At 42.4% G+C, this 17,264-nt stretch overlaps 1 protein-coding gene across 2 annotated transcripts in view; it reads right to left on the bottom strand.

Annotated features, from left to right (window-relative positions):
- Positions 1-12,161, bottom strand: part of LOC118359624 (IQ motif and SEC7 domain-containing protein 1-like) — a 246,958-nt gene extending 234,797 nt beyond the window's left edge. Inside the window, exon 1 of one of the 2 annotated variants that reach the window (XM_035738184.2) lies at positions 11,481-12,161. In XM_035738184.2, coding sequence (XP_035594077.1) covers positions 11,481-11,740 — 260 coding nt within the window. In that variant the 5' untranslated portion in view covers positions 11,741-12,161. The remainder of the gene's footprint in view (positions 1-11,480) is intronic. The other variant, XM_035738177.2, reaches the window with a different exon arrangement.
- Between the last annotated feature and the right edge of the window lie 5,103 nt (positions 12,162-17,264).

Raw genomic sequence — 17,264 nt, 5'->3', positions numbered from 1 at the left:
GCCAATAAGCAAGACTAAATTAATTATTCATAATGCCTAAAAAAAAAGAAAACAAATAATTCTAATCAAATTCTAAACAAAACAACTTGTTTTAAACAGGCTATGTCACACTTACATGCACCATAATTTCTCCCCATGGCCACAGAATATTAAAACAATGCAGACTATGGAGGGTTTTACGCACATCCAAACTTTTCACAGTATCTGGACAAAGATCCAATATAAATTGAACTGGAGAATTTCCACTCAGAGTTTTACTGCTCCCAAATTGGCCTATTTATTTTTTATTTCACCTTTATTTAACCAGGTAGGCCAGTAAAGAACAAGTTCTCATTTACAACTGCGACCTGGCCAAGATAAAGCATAGCAGTATGACACATACAACAACACAGAGATACACATGGAATAAACAAACATACAGTAGAAAAGTCTATATACAGCATGTGCAAATGAGGTAGGATAAGAGAGGTAAGGCAATAAATAGGCCATGGTGACGAAGTAATTACAATATAGCAATTAAACACTGGAATGGTAGGATGTGCAGAAGATTAATGTGCAAGTAGAAATATTGGGGCGCAAAGGAGCAAGATAAATAAATAAATATGGGGATGAGTGTGATGGATACAGTATGGGGATGAGGTAGTTAAATGGGCTATTTACAGATGGGCTATGTACAGGTGCAGTGATCTGTGAGCTGCTCTGACAACTGGTGCTTAAAGATAGTGAAGGAGATATGGGTCTCCAGCTTCAGTGATTTTTGCCATTCGTTTCAGTCATGGGCCGCAGAGAACTGGAAGGAAAGGCGGCCAAAGGAAGAATTGGCTTTGGGGGTGACCAGTGAGATATACCTGCTGGAGCGTGTGCTACGGGTGGGTGCTGATATATGGTGGGGCTTTACTTAGCAGACACTTGTAGATGACCTGGAGCCAGTGAGTTTGGCGACGAGTATGAAGCGAGGGCCAGCCAACGAGAGCGTAGAGGTCGCAGTGGTGGGTAGTATATGGGGCTTTGGTGACAAAACAGATGGCACTGTGATAGACTGCATCCAATTTGCTGAGTAGAGTGTTAGAGGCTATTTTGTAAATGACATCACGGAAGTCAATTGGTAGGATGGTCAGTTTTACAAGGGTATGTTTGGCAGCATGAGTGAAGGATGCATTGTTGCAAAATAGGATGCCGATTCTAGATTTAATTTTGTATTGGAGATGCTTGTGAGTTTGGAAGGAGAGTTTACAGTCTAGCCAGACACCTAGGTATTTGTAGTTGTCCACATATTCTAAGTCAGAACCGTCCAGATTAGTGATCCTGGGCAGGTGGGCAGGTGCGGACAGCAATCGGTTGAAGAGCATGCATTTAGTTTTACATGCATTTAAGAACAGTTGAAGGCCACGGAAGGAGAGTTGTATGGCATTGAAAATCGTCTGGAGGTTAGTTAACACAGTGTCCAAAGAAGGGCCAGAGGTATACAGAATGGTGTTGTCTGTGTAGAGGTGGATCAGAGAATCACCAGCAGCAAGAGCAACATCATTGATGTATACAGAGAAGAGAGTCTGCCCGAGAATTGAACCCTGTGGCACCCCCATAGAGACTCCGAACAACAGGCCCTCTGATTTGACACACTGAACTCTATCAGAGAAGTAGTTGGGGAACCTGGCGAGGCAATCATTTGAGAAACCAAGGCTATCGAGTCTGCCAATAAGAATGTGGTGATTGACAGAGTCAAAGGCCTTGGCACAGTATTGTTTCTTATCGATGGTGGTTACGATATCCTTTAGGACCTTGAGCGTGGCTGAGGTGCACCCATGACCAGCTCGGAAACCAGATTGCATAGCTGAGAAGGTACAGTGGGATTCGAAATGGTCGGTAATCTGTTATTTTTTTTGTGTGAATTTTAACCCTTTTTCTCCTCCATTTCATGGTATCCAATTGTTTTAGTAGCTACTATCTTGTCTCATCGCTACAACTCCCGTACGGGCTCGGGAGAGACGAAGGTTGAAAGTGAGTCCTCCGATACACAACCCAACCAAGCCGCACTGCTTCCTTAACACAGCGCGCATCCAAGCCAGCCGCACCAATGTGTCAGAGGAAACACCGTGCACCTGGCAACCTTGGTTAGCACGCACTGCGCCCGGCCCGCCACAGGAGTCGCTGGTGCTCCTACCCCCTACTTTTTCGAACATTCTGTTAAAAATCGCGCAACATTTCAGCGCCCTGCTACTCATGCCAGGAATATAGTATATGCATATGATTAGTATGTGTGGATAGAAAACACTCAGACATTTATAAAACTGGTTAAATCACGGCTGTGACTATAACAGAACGTGCGTTTCATCGAAAAGCGCAGGAAAATCTGATCACTGAAAATGCGAAAATATATCCATGCGCCACTAGAACCCATTGTTGAATGTGAACCACATTAAATGGGGCCGAGGTTGCAATACCTACAGCTTCCACACGATGTCAACAGTCTTGTCATTTGCCTACGATATGTTTCTTGGTCAAACGGACACAAGGTAGCGCCTTTCTTCCGGTCTCCGACCGGATATTTTGGTTGAGATTTACCCGGATATTATTTCCAGACGTACAGCTATAGAATATACATCGCCTCGTGATCAATTTGATCGCTTATTAACGTTTACTAATACCTAAAGTTGCATTACAAAAGTATTTCGAAGTCTTTTGTGAAAGTTTATCGTCGACTTTTTTAATTTAAAAAAATGACGTTACGTTATAAAACGCTATTTTTTTCCTTGATCACAGTCTTCATAGATCGATATCTAGGCTATATATGGACCGATTTAATAAAAAAAAAAGACCCAATAGTGATGTTTATGGGACATCTAGGAGTGCCAACAAAGAAGATGGTCAAAGGTAATGAATGTTTTATATTTTATTTGTGCGTTTTGTGTAGCGCCGACTATGCTAATTATTTTGTTTACGTCCCCTGCGGGTCTTTTGGGGTGTTACATGCTATCAGATAATAGCTTCTCATGCTTTCGCCGAAAAGCATTTTAAAAATCTGACTTGTTGCCTGGATTCACAATGAGTGTAGCTTTAATTCAGTACCCTGCATGTGTATTTTAATGAACGTTTGAGTTTTAACGAGTGCTATTAGCATTTAGCATAGCGCATTTGCATTTCCAGATGTCTAGATGGGACGCCTGCGTGTCGGGTAGGAGCAAGAGGTTAAAGCACCTTTGGCAGCAATTACAGACTAAATTGTTTTATTTTCAGGTCTCTCCAGAGACGTTCAATCGAGTTCAAGTCTGGGCTCTGGCTGGGCCACTCAAGGACATTCAGAGACTTGTCCCGAAGCCACACCTGCGTTGTCTTGGCTGTGGGCTTCGGGTCCCTGTCCTGTTGGAAGGTGAACCTTCTCCCTAGTCTGAGGTTCTGAGTGCTCTGGAGCAGGTTTTCATCAAGGATCTCTCTGTACTTAGCTCTGTTCATCTTTCCCTCAAACCTGACTAGTCTCCCAGTCCCTGCCGCTGAAAAACATCCCAACAGCATGATGCTGCAACCACCATGCTTCACCATAGAGATGGTGCCAGGTTTTCTCCAGAAGTGACATTTGGCATTCAGGCCAAAGAGTTTAATCTGGCTTTCATCAGACGAGAATCTTGTTTCTTGGTCAGAGTTCTTTAGGTGCCTTTGGCAAATTCCAAGCGGGTTGTCAAGCGTCTTTTGCTGAGGAGTGGCTTCCGTCTAGCCACTCTACCATAAAGGCCTGATTGGTGGAGGGCTGCAGAGATGGTTATCCATCTGGACGTTTCTCCCATCTCCACAGAGGAACTCTGGAGCTCTATCAGAGCGACCATCGGGGTTCTTCGTCACCTCCCTGATCAAGGCCCTTCTCCGTGAATCGTTCAATTTGGCTGGGCGGCCAGCTCTAGGAAGAGTCTCACTGTTTATCTCCTCTCAAACTTTATATTTTAATAATGCTTTGGCGATTAAGATTTAGGATGCGTTTCCGCTGTCAAAATTCATACCATAACCAACTGCATTATTGCTAAAAACCAGCTTTTGGCTCGTCTTAAATATCCCTATCAGCGCTTCCTGAAATTAGCACTTTGGATCATGTTTTTAATGATACACCTAAAATATTTCCACCCCGCCCATCTGAGCTGACATAAAGCAGGTGAATTACCGAACCTTGCGTTAGGGTTGGAAAATGCCAGTGCGCCAGGTTTTACATTACGAAACTGCAAACTAATGTGTGTTTGACACTAGCACCGTCTTAACGCCAGTTGTAAATAGAGCCCAGAGTCTTGGGAAGATGCAGAGTGGAAGTCTCTTCTTTAACAAGAGCTGAATATTATGGAAACTACATATGGTCAGCACAAACACTTAGAGAGCTGACAAGGCAAACTGTTTAAGAAACAATAAGAAGAGCAGGAGCCACTCTCCCTGTCTGATTCCTCTCCAGCTGACTCTCAAACTATCTAACTGCTCCCTCACTTCCCTTATTTCTTAAGAAATTATTGTGTGTGTGTGTGTCTTCGTGTGTGTGATTGTGTGTCTTTGCGGTGGGGGTAGGGGTAAGAAAGAACTGGATAGAAGGCTTTAGTGAGATTTAGCCAGCTTTACTTAACCTGATCCAGCTTTCCTCCAGTAGGAACCAGCTTGGGATTTCAAGCCTATATAGGCGGTCAAATCAAACCAACCACTGCCTATCAAACCTGACCACCCTAACCTAGGGTTTAGGCTATATGCTCATTTTAGTGGTGCTATAGGGTCTATGGATCCTGTGCAGGGTTAGTGGTTGAAGGAAAGATTTCCAATACCTGTGCAGTGGCCCTCTTCCCTCTCTCAGAACCTGACACAGAGCCCAGAAATATCTGAGGAGACATCTGTTGACTTGGCAACACAAGGACCATTATCAGGGGTCCCTGTGACGCTCTCTCCACTGGTCTGTGATTTGAAAATGAAATGGTGGGGAAAGAGGTGGCTAAAGATGGCACCGACAGACATGGCAGCTCTGCTTCTAGCTCCTAAGCAATGTTGCAGTATTTCATTTTCATTATTAGCCCAGAAAGTTTGTGTTATTACATAGTGCCGGAAATAACTTTTGGATATCAGAGCGGAGGTAACTCACCAGCATTGCGACCAGAAATATGACTTTCCCGAATTGGATCCTTTGTTTGTACCCTCCTTATCCCAAAGGCTTCTCCAAGATGCAGCCAGTGGAGAAGAGGTATCTGGAGTGGACTTCTAGTCCAACTCAGGAGATGGGCACAACATCCACCGCTTCAGAGTATATTACTCATTAATGTTCAGTCTCAGGACAATAAATTAGACAAGCCAAGACGAGGATCTCCTTCCAGAGAGGCATCGTTGACTGTAACATACTCTGTTTTACAGACTCATGGCTCTCTCCGGATATACTTTCCCTGTCCATACAGCCAGCTGGGTTCTCAGTGCATTGTGCAGACAGGAATAAAGAACTCTCTGGGAAGAAGAAAGGTGGTGGTGTATGTTTCATGATTAAATACTCATGGTGTGATCGTGATAATGTACATGAACTCAAGTCATCTTGTTCACCCAACCAAGAATACCTCAATCAAATACTGACCGTATTACCTCCAAAGAGAATTCTCTTCAGTTATAGTCACAGCTGTGTATATTCCCTCTCAAGCCGATACAACGATGGCCCTCAAGGAACTACACTGGACTTTGTGCAAACTGGAAAACACATATCCTGAGGCTGCATTTATTGGATTTGGGGATTTTAACAAAGCAAAGTTGAGGAAAATGCTACCGAAGTTCTATCAACACATTGCCTGTAGTACTCGCACTTCAAAAACTCTCAACCATAATTACTCTCCCTTCCGGGATAGCTACAGGGTCCTCCCCGCCCTCCCTAAGGTTTATTCAACACTGGCCTGACCAATTGGAATCCATGCTTCAAGTTTGTTTTGATCACGCGGACTGGGATATGTTCCGGTTTAACTCTGAGAATAAGATTGACGTATACAGTGACTGAGTTAATCAGGAAGTGTATAGGGGATGTTGTTCCCACTGTGACTAGTAAAACCTACCCAAAACAAAAACCGTGGATAGATGGCAGCATTCACACGAAACTGAAAGAGCAAACCACCATGGCAAGGTGACTGGGAATATTGATGAATACAAACAGTGTAGTTATTCCCTCCGTAAGGCAATCAAACAGGCAAAGCGTCAATACAGAGACAAAGTGGAGTCGCAATTCAACGGCTCAGACACAAGACATATGTGGCAGGGTCAACAGACAATCACAGATTACAAAGGGAAAACCAGCCACGCCGCAGACACCGACTACTTGCTCCCGGACAAGCTAAACGCCTTCAACGGCTTTGAGGATAACACAGTGCCACTGAACCTGTCCACTCCCAAGTTCTGTGGGCTCCAGTTCTCTGTGGCCGACGTGAGTAAGACATTTAAGTGTACTAACATTTACAAGGCTGCCAGCCTCGATGGCATCCCTAGCCGCGTCCTCAAAGCATGCGCAGACCAGCTACCTGAAGTGTTTACGGACATATCAATCCTTCCCTATACCAGTCTGCTGTTCTCACTTGCTTCAAGATGCCCACCATTGTTCATGTATCAAAGAAAGCAAAGGTAACTGAACTAAATGACTAGTGCCCCGTAGCACTCACTTCTGTCAGCATGAAGTGCTTTGAGAGGCGAGTTAAGGATCATATCAACTCAACCTTACCTAATACCCTAGACCCACTTAAATTTGCATACCGCCCCAATAGATCCACAGACGATGCAATCACCATCGCACTGCAAGATCCCATCTGGACAAGAGGAATACATTTGTAAGAATGCTGTTTGTTGACTATAGCTCAGCCTTCAACCCTCCAAACTCATCATTAAGCTAATGAAACAACACCTCTACTTCGCTGATCCTCAACACAGAGGCCCCACAAGGGTGTGTGCTCAGCCCCTTCCTGTACTCCCTGTTCACCCATGACTGTGTGGCCACACATGCCTCCAACTGAATCATCAAGGTGCAGATGACACAACAGTAGTAGGCCTGATTACCAACAATGACGAGACAGCATACAGGGAGGTGGTGAAAGCGGTGCAATAGCGCCTCTTCAACCTCGGGAGGCTGAAGAAATTTGGTTGCTAAGTGCTCTCGGCCGGCAAACGCTAACAGTGTGTCCGTGCCATTAAAAGTGATGTCATATCCAGCAGCTTACTGACTACTTTTTTCCTACCCTTGCTATAAATAGACCCTAGGTGATAGAAATAATCACCAAGAGTGAAATAAAATCATTAAGGACGTTTGAGCAAAAACAGTAGGCTAAAAATAATCACCAAGACTGAAGTGAAATTATTAAGGACGTTTGAGCAACAACAGTAGGCTAGAAATAACTTTCAAGTGCTAAAGTACTTAAGAATAGATCAACATAAAAAGCAATAAATGAGAACTTAGACTATGCGGTCTCATCAATGACACCAAAGGCTGGTGAGTCTCTAGCATCTGAAAGGAAGACAATGACGGAAGGCCTATCCACACTGCTTTAAAAGCATACTGTAAAATATTCAATAGTCATTCTAAAAACAAGGACAAAGAGCAGCACGTGAGAAGACCTAAATGACAGAATATGGTCCCAAACATTTATTGTTTTCCAAAGAACTCGTGATAATGATCCGTCTCAGTTTAAGTGTCATGTAAACGCACCATTTGAATCACATTTCTCCTACTGAAATTCCATTTACAGTTCTCCGGCAGTCCTGCTTTTTATACTGTTGGTTTAGAATTGCCCACCACACTTGTATGCCATTAGGATTCAGTAACCGCCATAAAACCCACTTTACGTTAATAATCTCTGTCATATTTCATCAGGATCATAAAGAAAGAGCACAGACTGCTAAATAACCAGCACCATATAGGAGACGGTACTGGAGAACAAGGCTAACGTTGGGCGGTATCCAGATTTTCATACCGTTCATGTACCATACCAGAGTATACAGTATTACCGGCAGTGCACACAAGGGTCGATATTTCTTTCCAAATGTAAAAAATAAATAATAATAATAATAATAATGTACTGCTCAAAACAGATTTAGGCAGGGATCTTGGCAGGGATCTTGATCCAGGAGGGAATTGATTGTGTCATCTGTAATCAAGAAGCTTGATCTTGCAAGCTAGCCACTTAGCTAGCAATTTAGCTAACCAAATGCATAGCTGAAGACCTGAGCTGGGGATAATTGATTTGGCACATCTTAGATAGTTTATTGATAAGCATTGGCGTAGCATGCACCCCCATGAGCTTTAGGGGGTCCCAAACCCCAGAAATTACAAATCATACCATCTGTATTTTAAAATACCCTGGTATAAGTTTTTAATAGGTATACTGCCCAGGCCTACTGTCTCTCAGACACAGCGCTATCACCCAAAGCAGGCTGGTGCTCAGATACTGACAGTGGGGGGACGAATCATGTGGCTTTGGAGGTGATATTTATTAACTTGTTATGCCTGGGGGCAGTATTGAGTAGCTTGGATGAATAAGGTGCCCAGGGTAAACTGCCTGCTACTCAGGCCCAGTTGCTAATATATGCATATTATTAGTAGATTTGGATAGAAAACACTCTGAAGTTTATAAAACTGTTTGACTTATGTCTGTGAGTATAACAGAACTCATATGGCAGGCAAAAACCTGAGAAAGAAATCCAACCAGGAATTGGGAAATCTGAGGTTTGTAGTTATTCAACTCTTTGCCTATTGAATATACAGTGTCTGTGGGGTCAAATTGTACTTCCTATGGCTTCCACTAGATGTAAACAGTCTTTAGAAACTTGTTTGATGCTTCTACTGTGAAGGAGGGGGGAATGAGAGGGGATTGAGTCAGAGGTCTGCCAGAGAGGCATGAGCTGACCATGCGCGTTCACGTGAGAGTTAGCTTGAGTTCCATTGCATTTCTGTAGACAAAGGTATTCTCCGGTTGGACCATTATTGAAGATTTATGACAAAAACATCCTAAAGATTGTTTTTCATGTTTTTCATGTTTCTATGAACTGTAATAGAACTTTTTTGACTTTTGCGCATTGAGCATTTGGATTACTGGGCTAAACGTGCAAACAAAAAGGAGGTATTTGGACATAAATGATGGACTTTACCGAACAAATCAAACATTTATTGTGGAACTGAGATTCCTTGGAGTGCATTCTGATGAACATCAAAGGTAAGTGAATATTTATAATGCTATTTCTGACTTTGTTGACTCCACAACATGGCGGATATCTGTATGGCTTGATTTGTTGTCTGAGCGCTGTACTCAGATTATTGCATGGTGTGCTTTTTCGGTAAAGCTTTTTTGAAATCTGTCACAGCGGTTGCATTAAGGAGAAGTGTATCTCTAATTCCATGCATAATAGTTGTGTCTTTTATCAATGTTTATTATGAGTATTTCTGTAAATTGATGTGGCTCTCTGCAAAAATCACTGGATGTTTTGGAACTACTAAACATAACGCGCCAATGTAAACTGAGATTTTTGTATATGAACTTTAACCCTAACCCTACATGTATTGGGTAACATGAAGTCTTATGAGTGTAATCTGATGAAGATCATCAAAGGTAGTAATTCATTTTCTCTATTTCTGCTTTTTGTGACTCCTCTCTTTGGCTGGAAAAATGGCTGTTTTTCTGTGACTAGGTGCAGACCTAACATAACCGTTTGGTGTGCTTTTGTCGTAAAGCCTTTTTGAAATCGGACACTGTGGTGGAATTAACAACAAGTTTATCTTTAAAATGGTGTAAAATACTTCTATGTTTGAGGAATTTTAATTTGGAGATTTCTGTTGTTTTGAATTTGGTGCCCTGCACTTTCACTGGCTGTTGTCATATCGATCCCGTTAGCTGGATTTAAGCCATACGAAGTGTTAAAGGCCCTAGCTAACGGTCAAAGGTAGAGTATGTCCTGATCTCATATGTTGCGCTGATCCCACAGCAAATACACACTGTCCATGAGTCCTCCATATACATATTGATTGTCTTGTAGGGAGGGTGTGGTTGTGTCCTGATGAGTTGTGGCAGCCAAAGGTCACCGGAGGTTTCAAGATCCTGCTGACTGGTGAAGCTGAGGTAACTGCATGTAGTGGACTTTAAGCACAGTGCTGATGTGAGTGAGATATATGCTCCATCACCCTGCCCTGCCTTGCCATCAGCGGCTAAACCTCCAATCCCTCCCAGACGAGAGCCGACCAGACTGCCCTCCTCCTACATAAAAATGAAACATATGGAAGTAATTGCGTAATTGATCTATCCCAGCTCAGCTCCTTTTCCCCAGAGCTTGTACCGTGTGCATTCCCTAAATATCCTGGATTTGTCCCTGCCCAACACATGAAATCCACTTAAAAGACTAGCACACCAATGCTAAGCTAGTCTGGCATGAGAGAGGCCTGAGCCAACTGAGGTTACCAAACGTGAATCAAAAGACTCCATGACAGTAGTGAACCTGAAAGCCTGGAGTCTCAGTCTGATCGCTGGGAAGCAAAAATTACTGCCCACTGGACTTCCTCCAATTCATTCCATTCTGGTTATACGCTACAGTAATAGGGAGGACGTTGGAAGAAAGCTATGGCAGTTGTTTGTATTGAAAAACAGTCATTGACAACAAAACAAATTATATAACCCTCAGACAGTCATACTGCAAATCTATTATTGAGTTTAATGCTCACCAACCAATGCAAGATAAAACTTGATTTACTAAAATTAGATGACATAATAGGCCACTACTTTATAGATAACATGGTTACCACAAAACAGATTCAATGAAAACAGAGCCCATCAAGTCATGAACAAAAGGAATAAATGCAGTCAAATGGGAAAAAAAGACTGACTAAAAATAGAATAGCCTAGAATGATTTAAAGGATAATCCATTCATATGAAATCTTTGAGCCCCATTAAAAACCGATTCCTCTGCACAATAACTTCCAAGCGCTTGAATGAAATACACCTGGAGTAGCAAAGGTTTCCATATTTGGTCAATGATAATATTCCAAGCTCCATATGGCAACATTTAGCTTTCTTCGCACTGTACCTAAAGCTGACCCTTAATGTGGCCAACCGCTTAGACCCGCGGGGAGGTATCGGACTGTAGCCTATTGATGGGCAGTTCTATTATGGCTTACAATTTTCTGTGTACTGTTGGGCATATTAGTGTTAAGTTATATCGTGGCGTTTCAAGAAACCTGTTGGTTTGAATGTAGTACAATAAAAACGGTCTTGTGCGCAGTGGTCAATCTGGTCTGTTAGAAAAAATAAGTTTTGATGCAAACCTTTACTTTAGGCTATGATATTACCTATTATAGATACTTTTTTACATCTAGAACAGTGTAGGCCTATGTTGGTGGTGTGTGTGTGTATCTGCGTTTATCTGGGGTTTTAAGAGCAGATTCCTGACAATGATTTAGGAAACTATGGGGGATTATTTGTGACATCTAACAATGTCTTTCAATTGTGCAGTGCGAGCAATAAATTCTTACTTTTCTTGGGTGATGTTTTCCTTTATGACACCTAACGTTCCGTGGCTGTTGCCCTGTTGCAGCAGCCTACACGTAGTCAGATGTCGCTGGTACAGGTCTTTCAAACAGGCGTTTTCTGAACACAAATCGGACACTTGATGCTCCAGCTCCTCTATCCTTTTTTTCTGCCTCTCCAGTAACTCCTGTTGGGTCTCGATTATGTTATTAAGCTCCTTCAGAAACTCTGCAGCCCTGGTTGGGGTTTCGGTCGGGCTTTCCATCTTGCTTCGACTCGGGTTGCCCCCCGATCTGTTTTCTCGGAGTCCGTTTTTAACCTGTGCTATTGCTACGTTCAGCTAAATTCCAACCCGATGTGCCTTTTTGCGCCTCGCCATTGTTTTCATGTGGTGCTGGTTGAATGAAGTGTGACGAATGGTGCCCAATGAAAAGCGTGTTCCGGTGGTTAGCCTACACCATAACTAACCTCCGAAAACCACTCCAGTTACAAAGAAAAACATGTTTTAACCCTTCAAAGGACGTCGACCCAGCTGTATCATATCCTTCATATCCTTTTAGTTTGGCAACTTATTCTAAACATATAGACGAGACTGTCTGACACGGAACCCCTGTAGAGTTTTCCCAACCAATGTAGAATGTTTCGTTATCCCCCTCCGGTCCACGTTGTACCCGTGACTTTTCGTAAACAGACGCTGGGTTGTCAAGTAGGCGGGGTTTTCAAGTTTTATGAATCTACATTTACAGAGTGCAAAGCTCTTGCATCCTAGAACCACGGGATGGGATCTTGTTGTTGAATAGTACATCTGTTTAAATAGCTTTTACTGGTCTTCAATGTCAGTGTCAATCTATTCCAAATGGAACATTTGAAAATCATATCAGAGGCTCAGAATGGACAAGAGATAAGCTATTGAAATGTTTGAATTGTTTCAATGTCGGTCGTTTGACTTGGAATGTGTATATAAATGTGTCAACTCCAACGGGTACGGTGTCTCACAGCCATAGGCAAGGAATGTGATAGATAGGCAATGAGGTAATATTTCCAATAGGTAACAAAAATGCCCAAACGTGGCAACGCACCATATACGTCTGTTCCTCTCCTCATGTGAAGTGTTGATCAACTCATGGTCTCAGAGAACTTCGTATTAGTATGTAGGCTACGTTTCGTATGGTATGTATTAATTTGTGGCTGGCCATCATCCATTTCGTATAATATGTTACGAATTGCAATTCATATATGTTATGAATTCCAAATTGGTGTGGCTAATGTTAGCTGGCTAATGTTAGCTACTGTAGATGGCTAACTTTAGAGGCTAGGGGTTAAGAGTTAGGTTCAAAGGTTAAGGTTAGGAGTTAGCTTAAAGGGAAAGGGTTAGCAAACATGCTAAGTAGTTGCAAAGTAGCTAAAAAGTAGTTTATAGTTGCTAAAATGCTAAAATTGTCCATGATGATATTTGAACAGGTTTGGGTTGCTTTCATTTTTGCCTTAAGTAACCATACTAAACATAAGATATTTTACTAATTTGATTGTCTCAGATTTACATTTACTATGTTACGTCTAGTCTCTAAGACCAGGCTGATCAAATGGGAGGCCAGCCTGTACTAGTGGAATGTACTACCCCTAGAAACATGTGGCATCAAGCTATTTGTGTGTGTTTGCACAGGTGTGTTGGTCTATTCAGATTCTTTGCCCAACAGGGTATCACATTTCCTTACACCAATATGAGGATTGGCAATATTGACAACAAACATTTGAAACCTGTTTTAAATCCTATTGACCATCTCTATCACCCAGAGAGAATCAAATGATGATGAAGCAGACCAGCCAATTCATTCCTTGAGTAAACCCATCTTCCATTTTTTGGCAGAGCTGCGATGAGTTGATTATACTTTTGTATGGAGCCCACATCTCCATACACATTTTATTAATTGCTTGTGTGACATAATTGTAACAACCTTATTTACAATGTAATTCATAAACATGACGCCTTTTATAAAAAAAGTTTAAGAAACATTGTCTTTTGTCTATCAGTACATTAGTTTTCCCATATTTGTTCTGCCTCTCCTGAAGGATGAAATTGGGAATTGTAACCAGCTCTCTGAATGGCTTCATTTAACAAAGAGGATACTTATAAACAGGGTTCCATTGTCAATTCACTGTGATGTCTTTTTTTGTGCAATTCATATATGTTACGAATCCAATTCATACAATATATTACGAATTTGATCACTCAAATTTTCCCGGATATGTACACCAAGAACATCAAATTCACCATCCGCCTATTTAATCGGGAGACCACTTAGCAATTTAAAGATTGTATCTTTTAAAGACCCAATCCATTATATCATATCATAGTTGGGTTTTAGTTCAGAGAAACTGGAGACATTATCCAGGTCCTCAATAAGGCCCTTCAAGGTTGACGATTGAGGACTCAAGAAAGGTTTAATCATTGGCGTACATTGATAGCTCTGTGTCTAATCCATAAAGTTTTTGCCCCTTAATGAGAACTGCTCTTTCCCCCATTATACTGCCCTGACCCCTACCTTAATGTCCATATCACTTCCATCTGGAAAAGTTTGGGGGTAAATTATGCATTGAATGAGACAGGAATGGGCCTACACCGGCCAAACCCAGACGATGTTGGGCCAATTGTGTGCCGCCCTAAGGGACTCCCAATCACGGCCGGTTGTAACACAGCCTGGAATCAAACCAGGGTGTCTGTAGTGATGCAGTGACTTAGACTGCTGCGCCACACGGGAGCATTATCAAAGCCAGGGGGAGATGACAGAGAAAGAGAGATGCACACAGCAACCATGTTCAGACCTATCTCCCTTCACACACTTTCTCTTTAGTCTTCACACTTACTCTTTCCCTTTGATCAATATGTCAATGAAATAGCAAAATGTTGTATTCTTCGTTGCTGTTACACTGTAAAAAGCAGACCGTGTTGTGCTGAGAAGCAGGCTGACTATACAGTCCAGATGTAGCGTATTAGGGTTTTTGCTGCAGCTCCCAAATCCCCATGGCGGGGAGCCAGGGAGCGGGCGGGCCTGCTGATGCCTGAGCTAACCCAGGCTCTGGCACATAGCATCCAGTTGGGCATGCAGCGCAGCATTCACCAGGAGCTGGTATCAGGTGCTGGTACGGAGTCCTTCCTTGCACATGCCGCCAGAAGTGTGTCACCAGATGCTTTACTCCAGCGACTTCCATTTCAGGTCCAGCATTTGTCCCCAGTGTCAGATTACATACCACCCAAACAGGCATGCAGCCTTCAACATTCACCAATGTCAAGTATTCCTTTCAGTAGAGTATGTAGCTCTCTGCTGCTTCCCAGTTTGTCACTCTGCTTCTAATTGGCCATAAACAACCTCTCACCTCTCTGGCACTAGGAGTAATGGGCGGTGCGAAACGTGCGTCACCCTGCCCGACAACACAGAAGTGGTGGTAGATGAGAGAAGTCACCAACCACAAGATGAAAAGCAGTCTGAAAGACATTGCCATTGTTATAGTCCTCTCTGCACTCTCCTTCCTTCCTCAGGGTGACCAGTCAGTGCAGTGGTTGGTGGTAGTGGTAGAGTGCCAGCTTCGTAGATTTACAGTATTTCAGCTGAGGCAAATCCATTCCGAGATTCTCTTAGTTCAGCTTCACAAAGCATTGGTCCACTCTGTGATGGAAAAGGAGACCCTATCATTTAGCCAGCAATGTGGAAAAAGTTTTGGCAGAGAATGCCTAGAAATCCAATAGCCCAGTACCCTGTCCTCAGCCCTACAAAGCCCAATTCCTCATGAAAATGAATTCATGCAGCATACTTGTGTGATGGATGTGAATGGGCTGTGGGCAAACCAGTGAAGAGAATATTGCATGTGCAGAACTGTGGTGGGCTATAGGACAGTCTTTCTTAAAATTCTAGCCTCTTCAATGATGTAATGTATGTCAGGTATTTCATCACAAATCAATACAATTCAAAGCTGTAACAATTTAAGAGGAACATAAGACATATTTTATTTATAGCTTTCAACTATTAAGATGTGACATTTTCCACATAGCTCAGTTACTGTAGTAATAGCTATCGTACGGTATATTACACCTGAGATTGTGTTGATTTGGAGAGATGAATGGGCTCCAAAGGATTGGACACTTTTTTTTTAAATTCTCGCCTAAAATAACATAACCAAATCTAACTGCCTGTAGCTCAGAACCTGTAGCAGGAATATGCATATTCTTGATACCATTTGAAAGGAAACACTGACGTTTCTGGAAATGTGAAATTAATGTTGGAGAAAATAACACATTAGATCTGGTAAAAGATAATACGAAGAAGAAGAAAATCCAATGAACCATTGCATTTCTGTTCAAAATGTTGTATGCAGACTGCCCAAATGTGCTTAATTGGCTTATTAATACATTTAAGTTCATAACTGTGCACTCTCCTCTACCATGGTATTATTTCAGTGTAATAGCTTCTGTAAATTGGACAGTGCAGTTAGATTACCAATAATTTAAGCTTTCTGCCTATATCAGATATGTCTATGTCCTTGGAAATGTTCTTGTTACTTACAACCTCATGCTAATCATGGGGGGTGGGTGGGGGCACCAATCCTGTAGAGGTTAACGGCTTCCATTTGGCTCACCATCCTCACGGTGGTCAATAGGAAATCTGTACTCTGGTCCTGATCATTCAGGAAGAGTGGATAGCCAGTCTTGTTATTCCTGTCAGGTCTCCCTCACAAACCCTGGTCTCAGTGTTTTCCTTCCGTCAGTACAGTAACCTATCAGGAACACTGGTCACTGGCAACCGACGCTGCTATTCCGCTCCTCTCCCTTCACCCAAGCCGGGAGGAACCAAGACATCTCCTTGGTAGACAAGTTGGCAGGTGGGTTTTCAGGGGGGACTGTCTAGGCTACTTTAGTTTAGCATGCATGATTGACCTTACAGTCCTGCCTGTATGCACAGTGAATGTCCTATTCTGAAATGAAATGACCATTGTGTAATAAAATAAATTGTCATTTTGACTAAGATCACCCTGGTACGAAAGCAGTGGATTTCTGTCTAAATATGTCCTCTCAAAGAGAAGCCATATTTTACCATTTTCTCGTTATAGAATCTGCCGTTGCTATGGATAACCCATCAATGAGGTTTCTGTCTTCACACAATACTAGGCCTCTCATCTCTTTGTAAGCAGGCCTAGTCCTGGCTCTAAAAATGCCCCTTGAACCGCTTTTGGCCTAGGCCTGAGCTAAGCAGCTGGCTCTCTAATCAAACAGCCACACAACATTTAAGCGCTTGCTCAGTCTTTAGAGCGTCTCTTTACTAGGGTGTGAAATACATTGCCAAATATCAAAGACCTGTAATGCACATCCCAGTCACTGGAGCAAGTATAGGCATGTGTTTACATATCTCATGTTTTTGTGTACTTTACAGCTAAAACGGATTGCAGAAAAAGATTGACATTCAAGTGCTCAACAAAAGTAATTTATTTATTAACCTTTATTTATACAGGTTTTTCTCATTGAGATAACATCTCTTTTCCAAGAGAGACCTGGTCCAATAGCAGCAGGGGGAACAACGTTTCAGACAAAACAACTTACATACACTAACACAACATTAAACAAAACTATAAACATTAGCGTCTCCCAGATTGGAGAAGTCATTAATGGGCCCCACAGTTGGCCAATTTGTATCACAGCATCCAGCACCCCATCATGCACTTCTCTACACTCACTTATGGATGCCAAGCAGTTATTGGCATCCACTGTGCCAGAGCAGGCATACAGATGAGCTGTGTGC

Source organism: Oncorhynchus keta, chromosome 27, assembly GCF_023373465.1.
Source record: "Oncorhynchus keta strain PuntledgeMale-10-30-2019 chromosome 27, Oket_V2, whole genome shotgun sequence".
In the NCBI taxonomy this organism is placed as follows: domain Eukaryota; kingdom Metazoa; phylum Chordata; class Actinopteri; order Salmoniformes; family Salmonidae; genus Oncorhynchus; species Oncorhynchus keta.
Note: the sequence above shows the minus strand (reverse complement) of the source record. Positions and strands in the feature narration are given on the sequence as shown.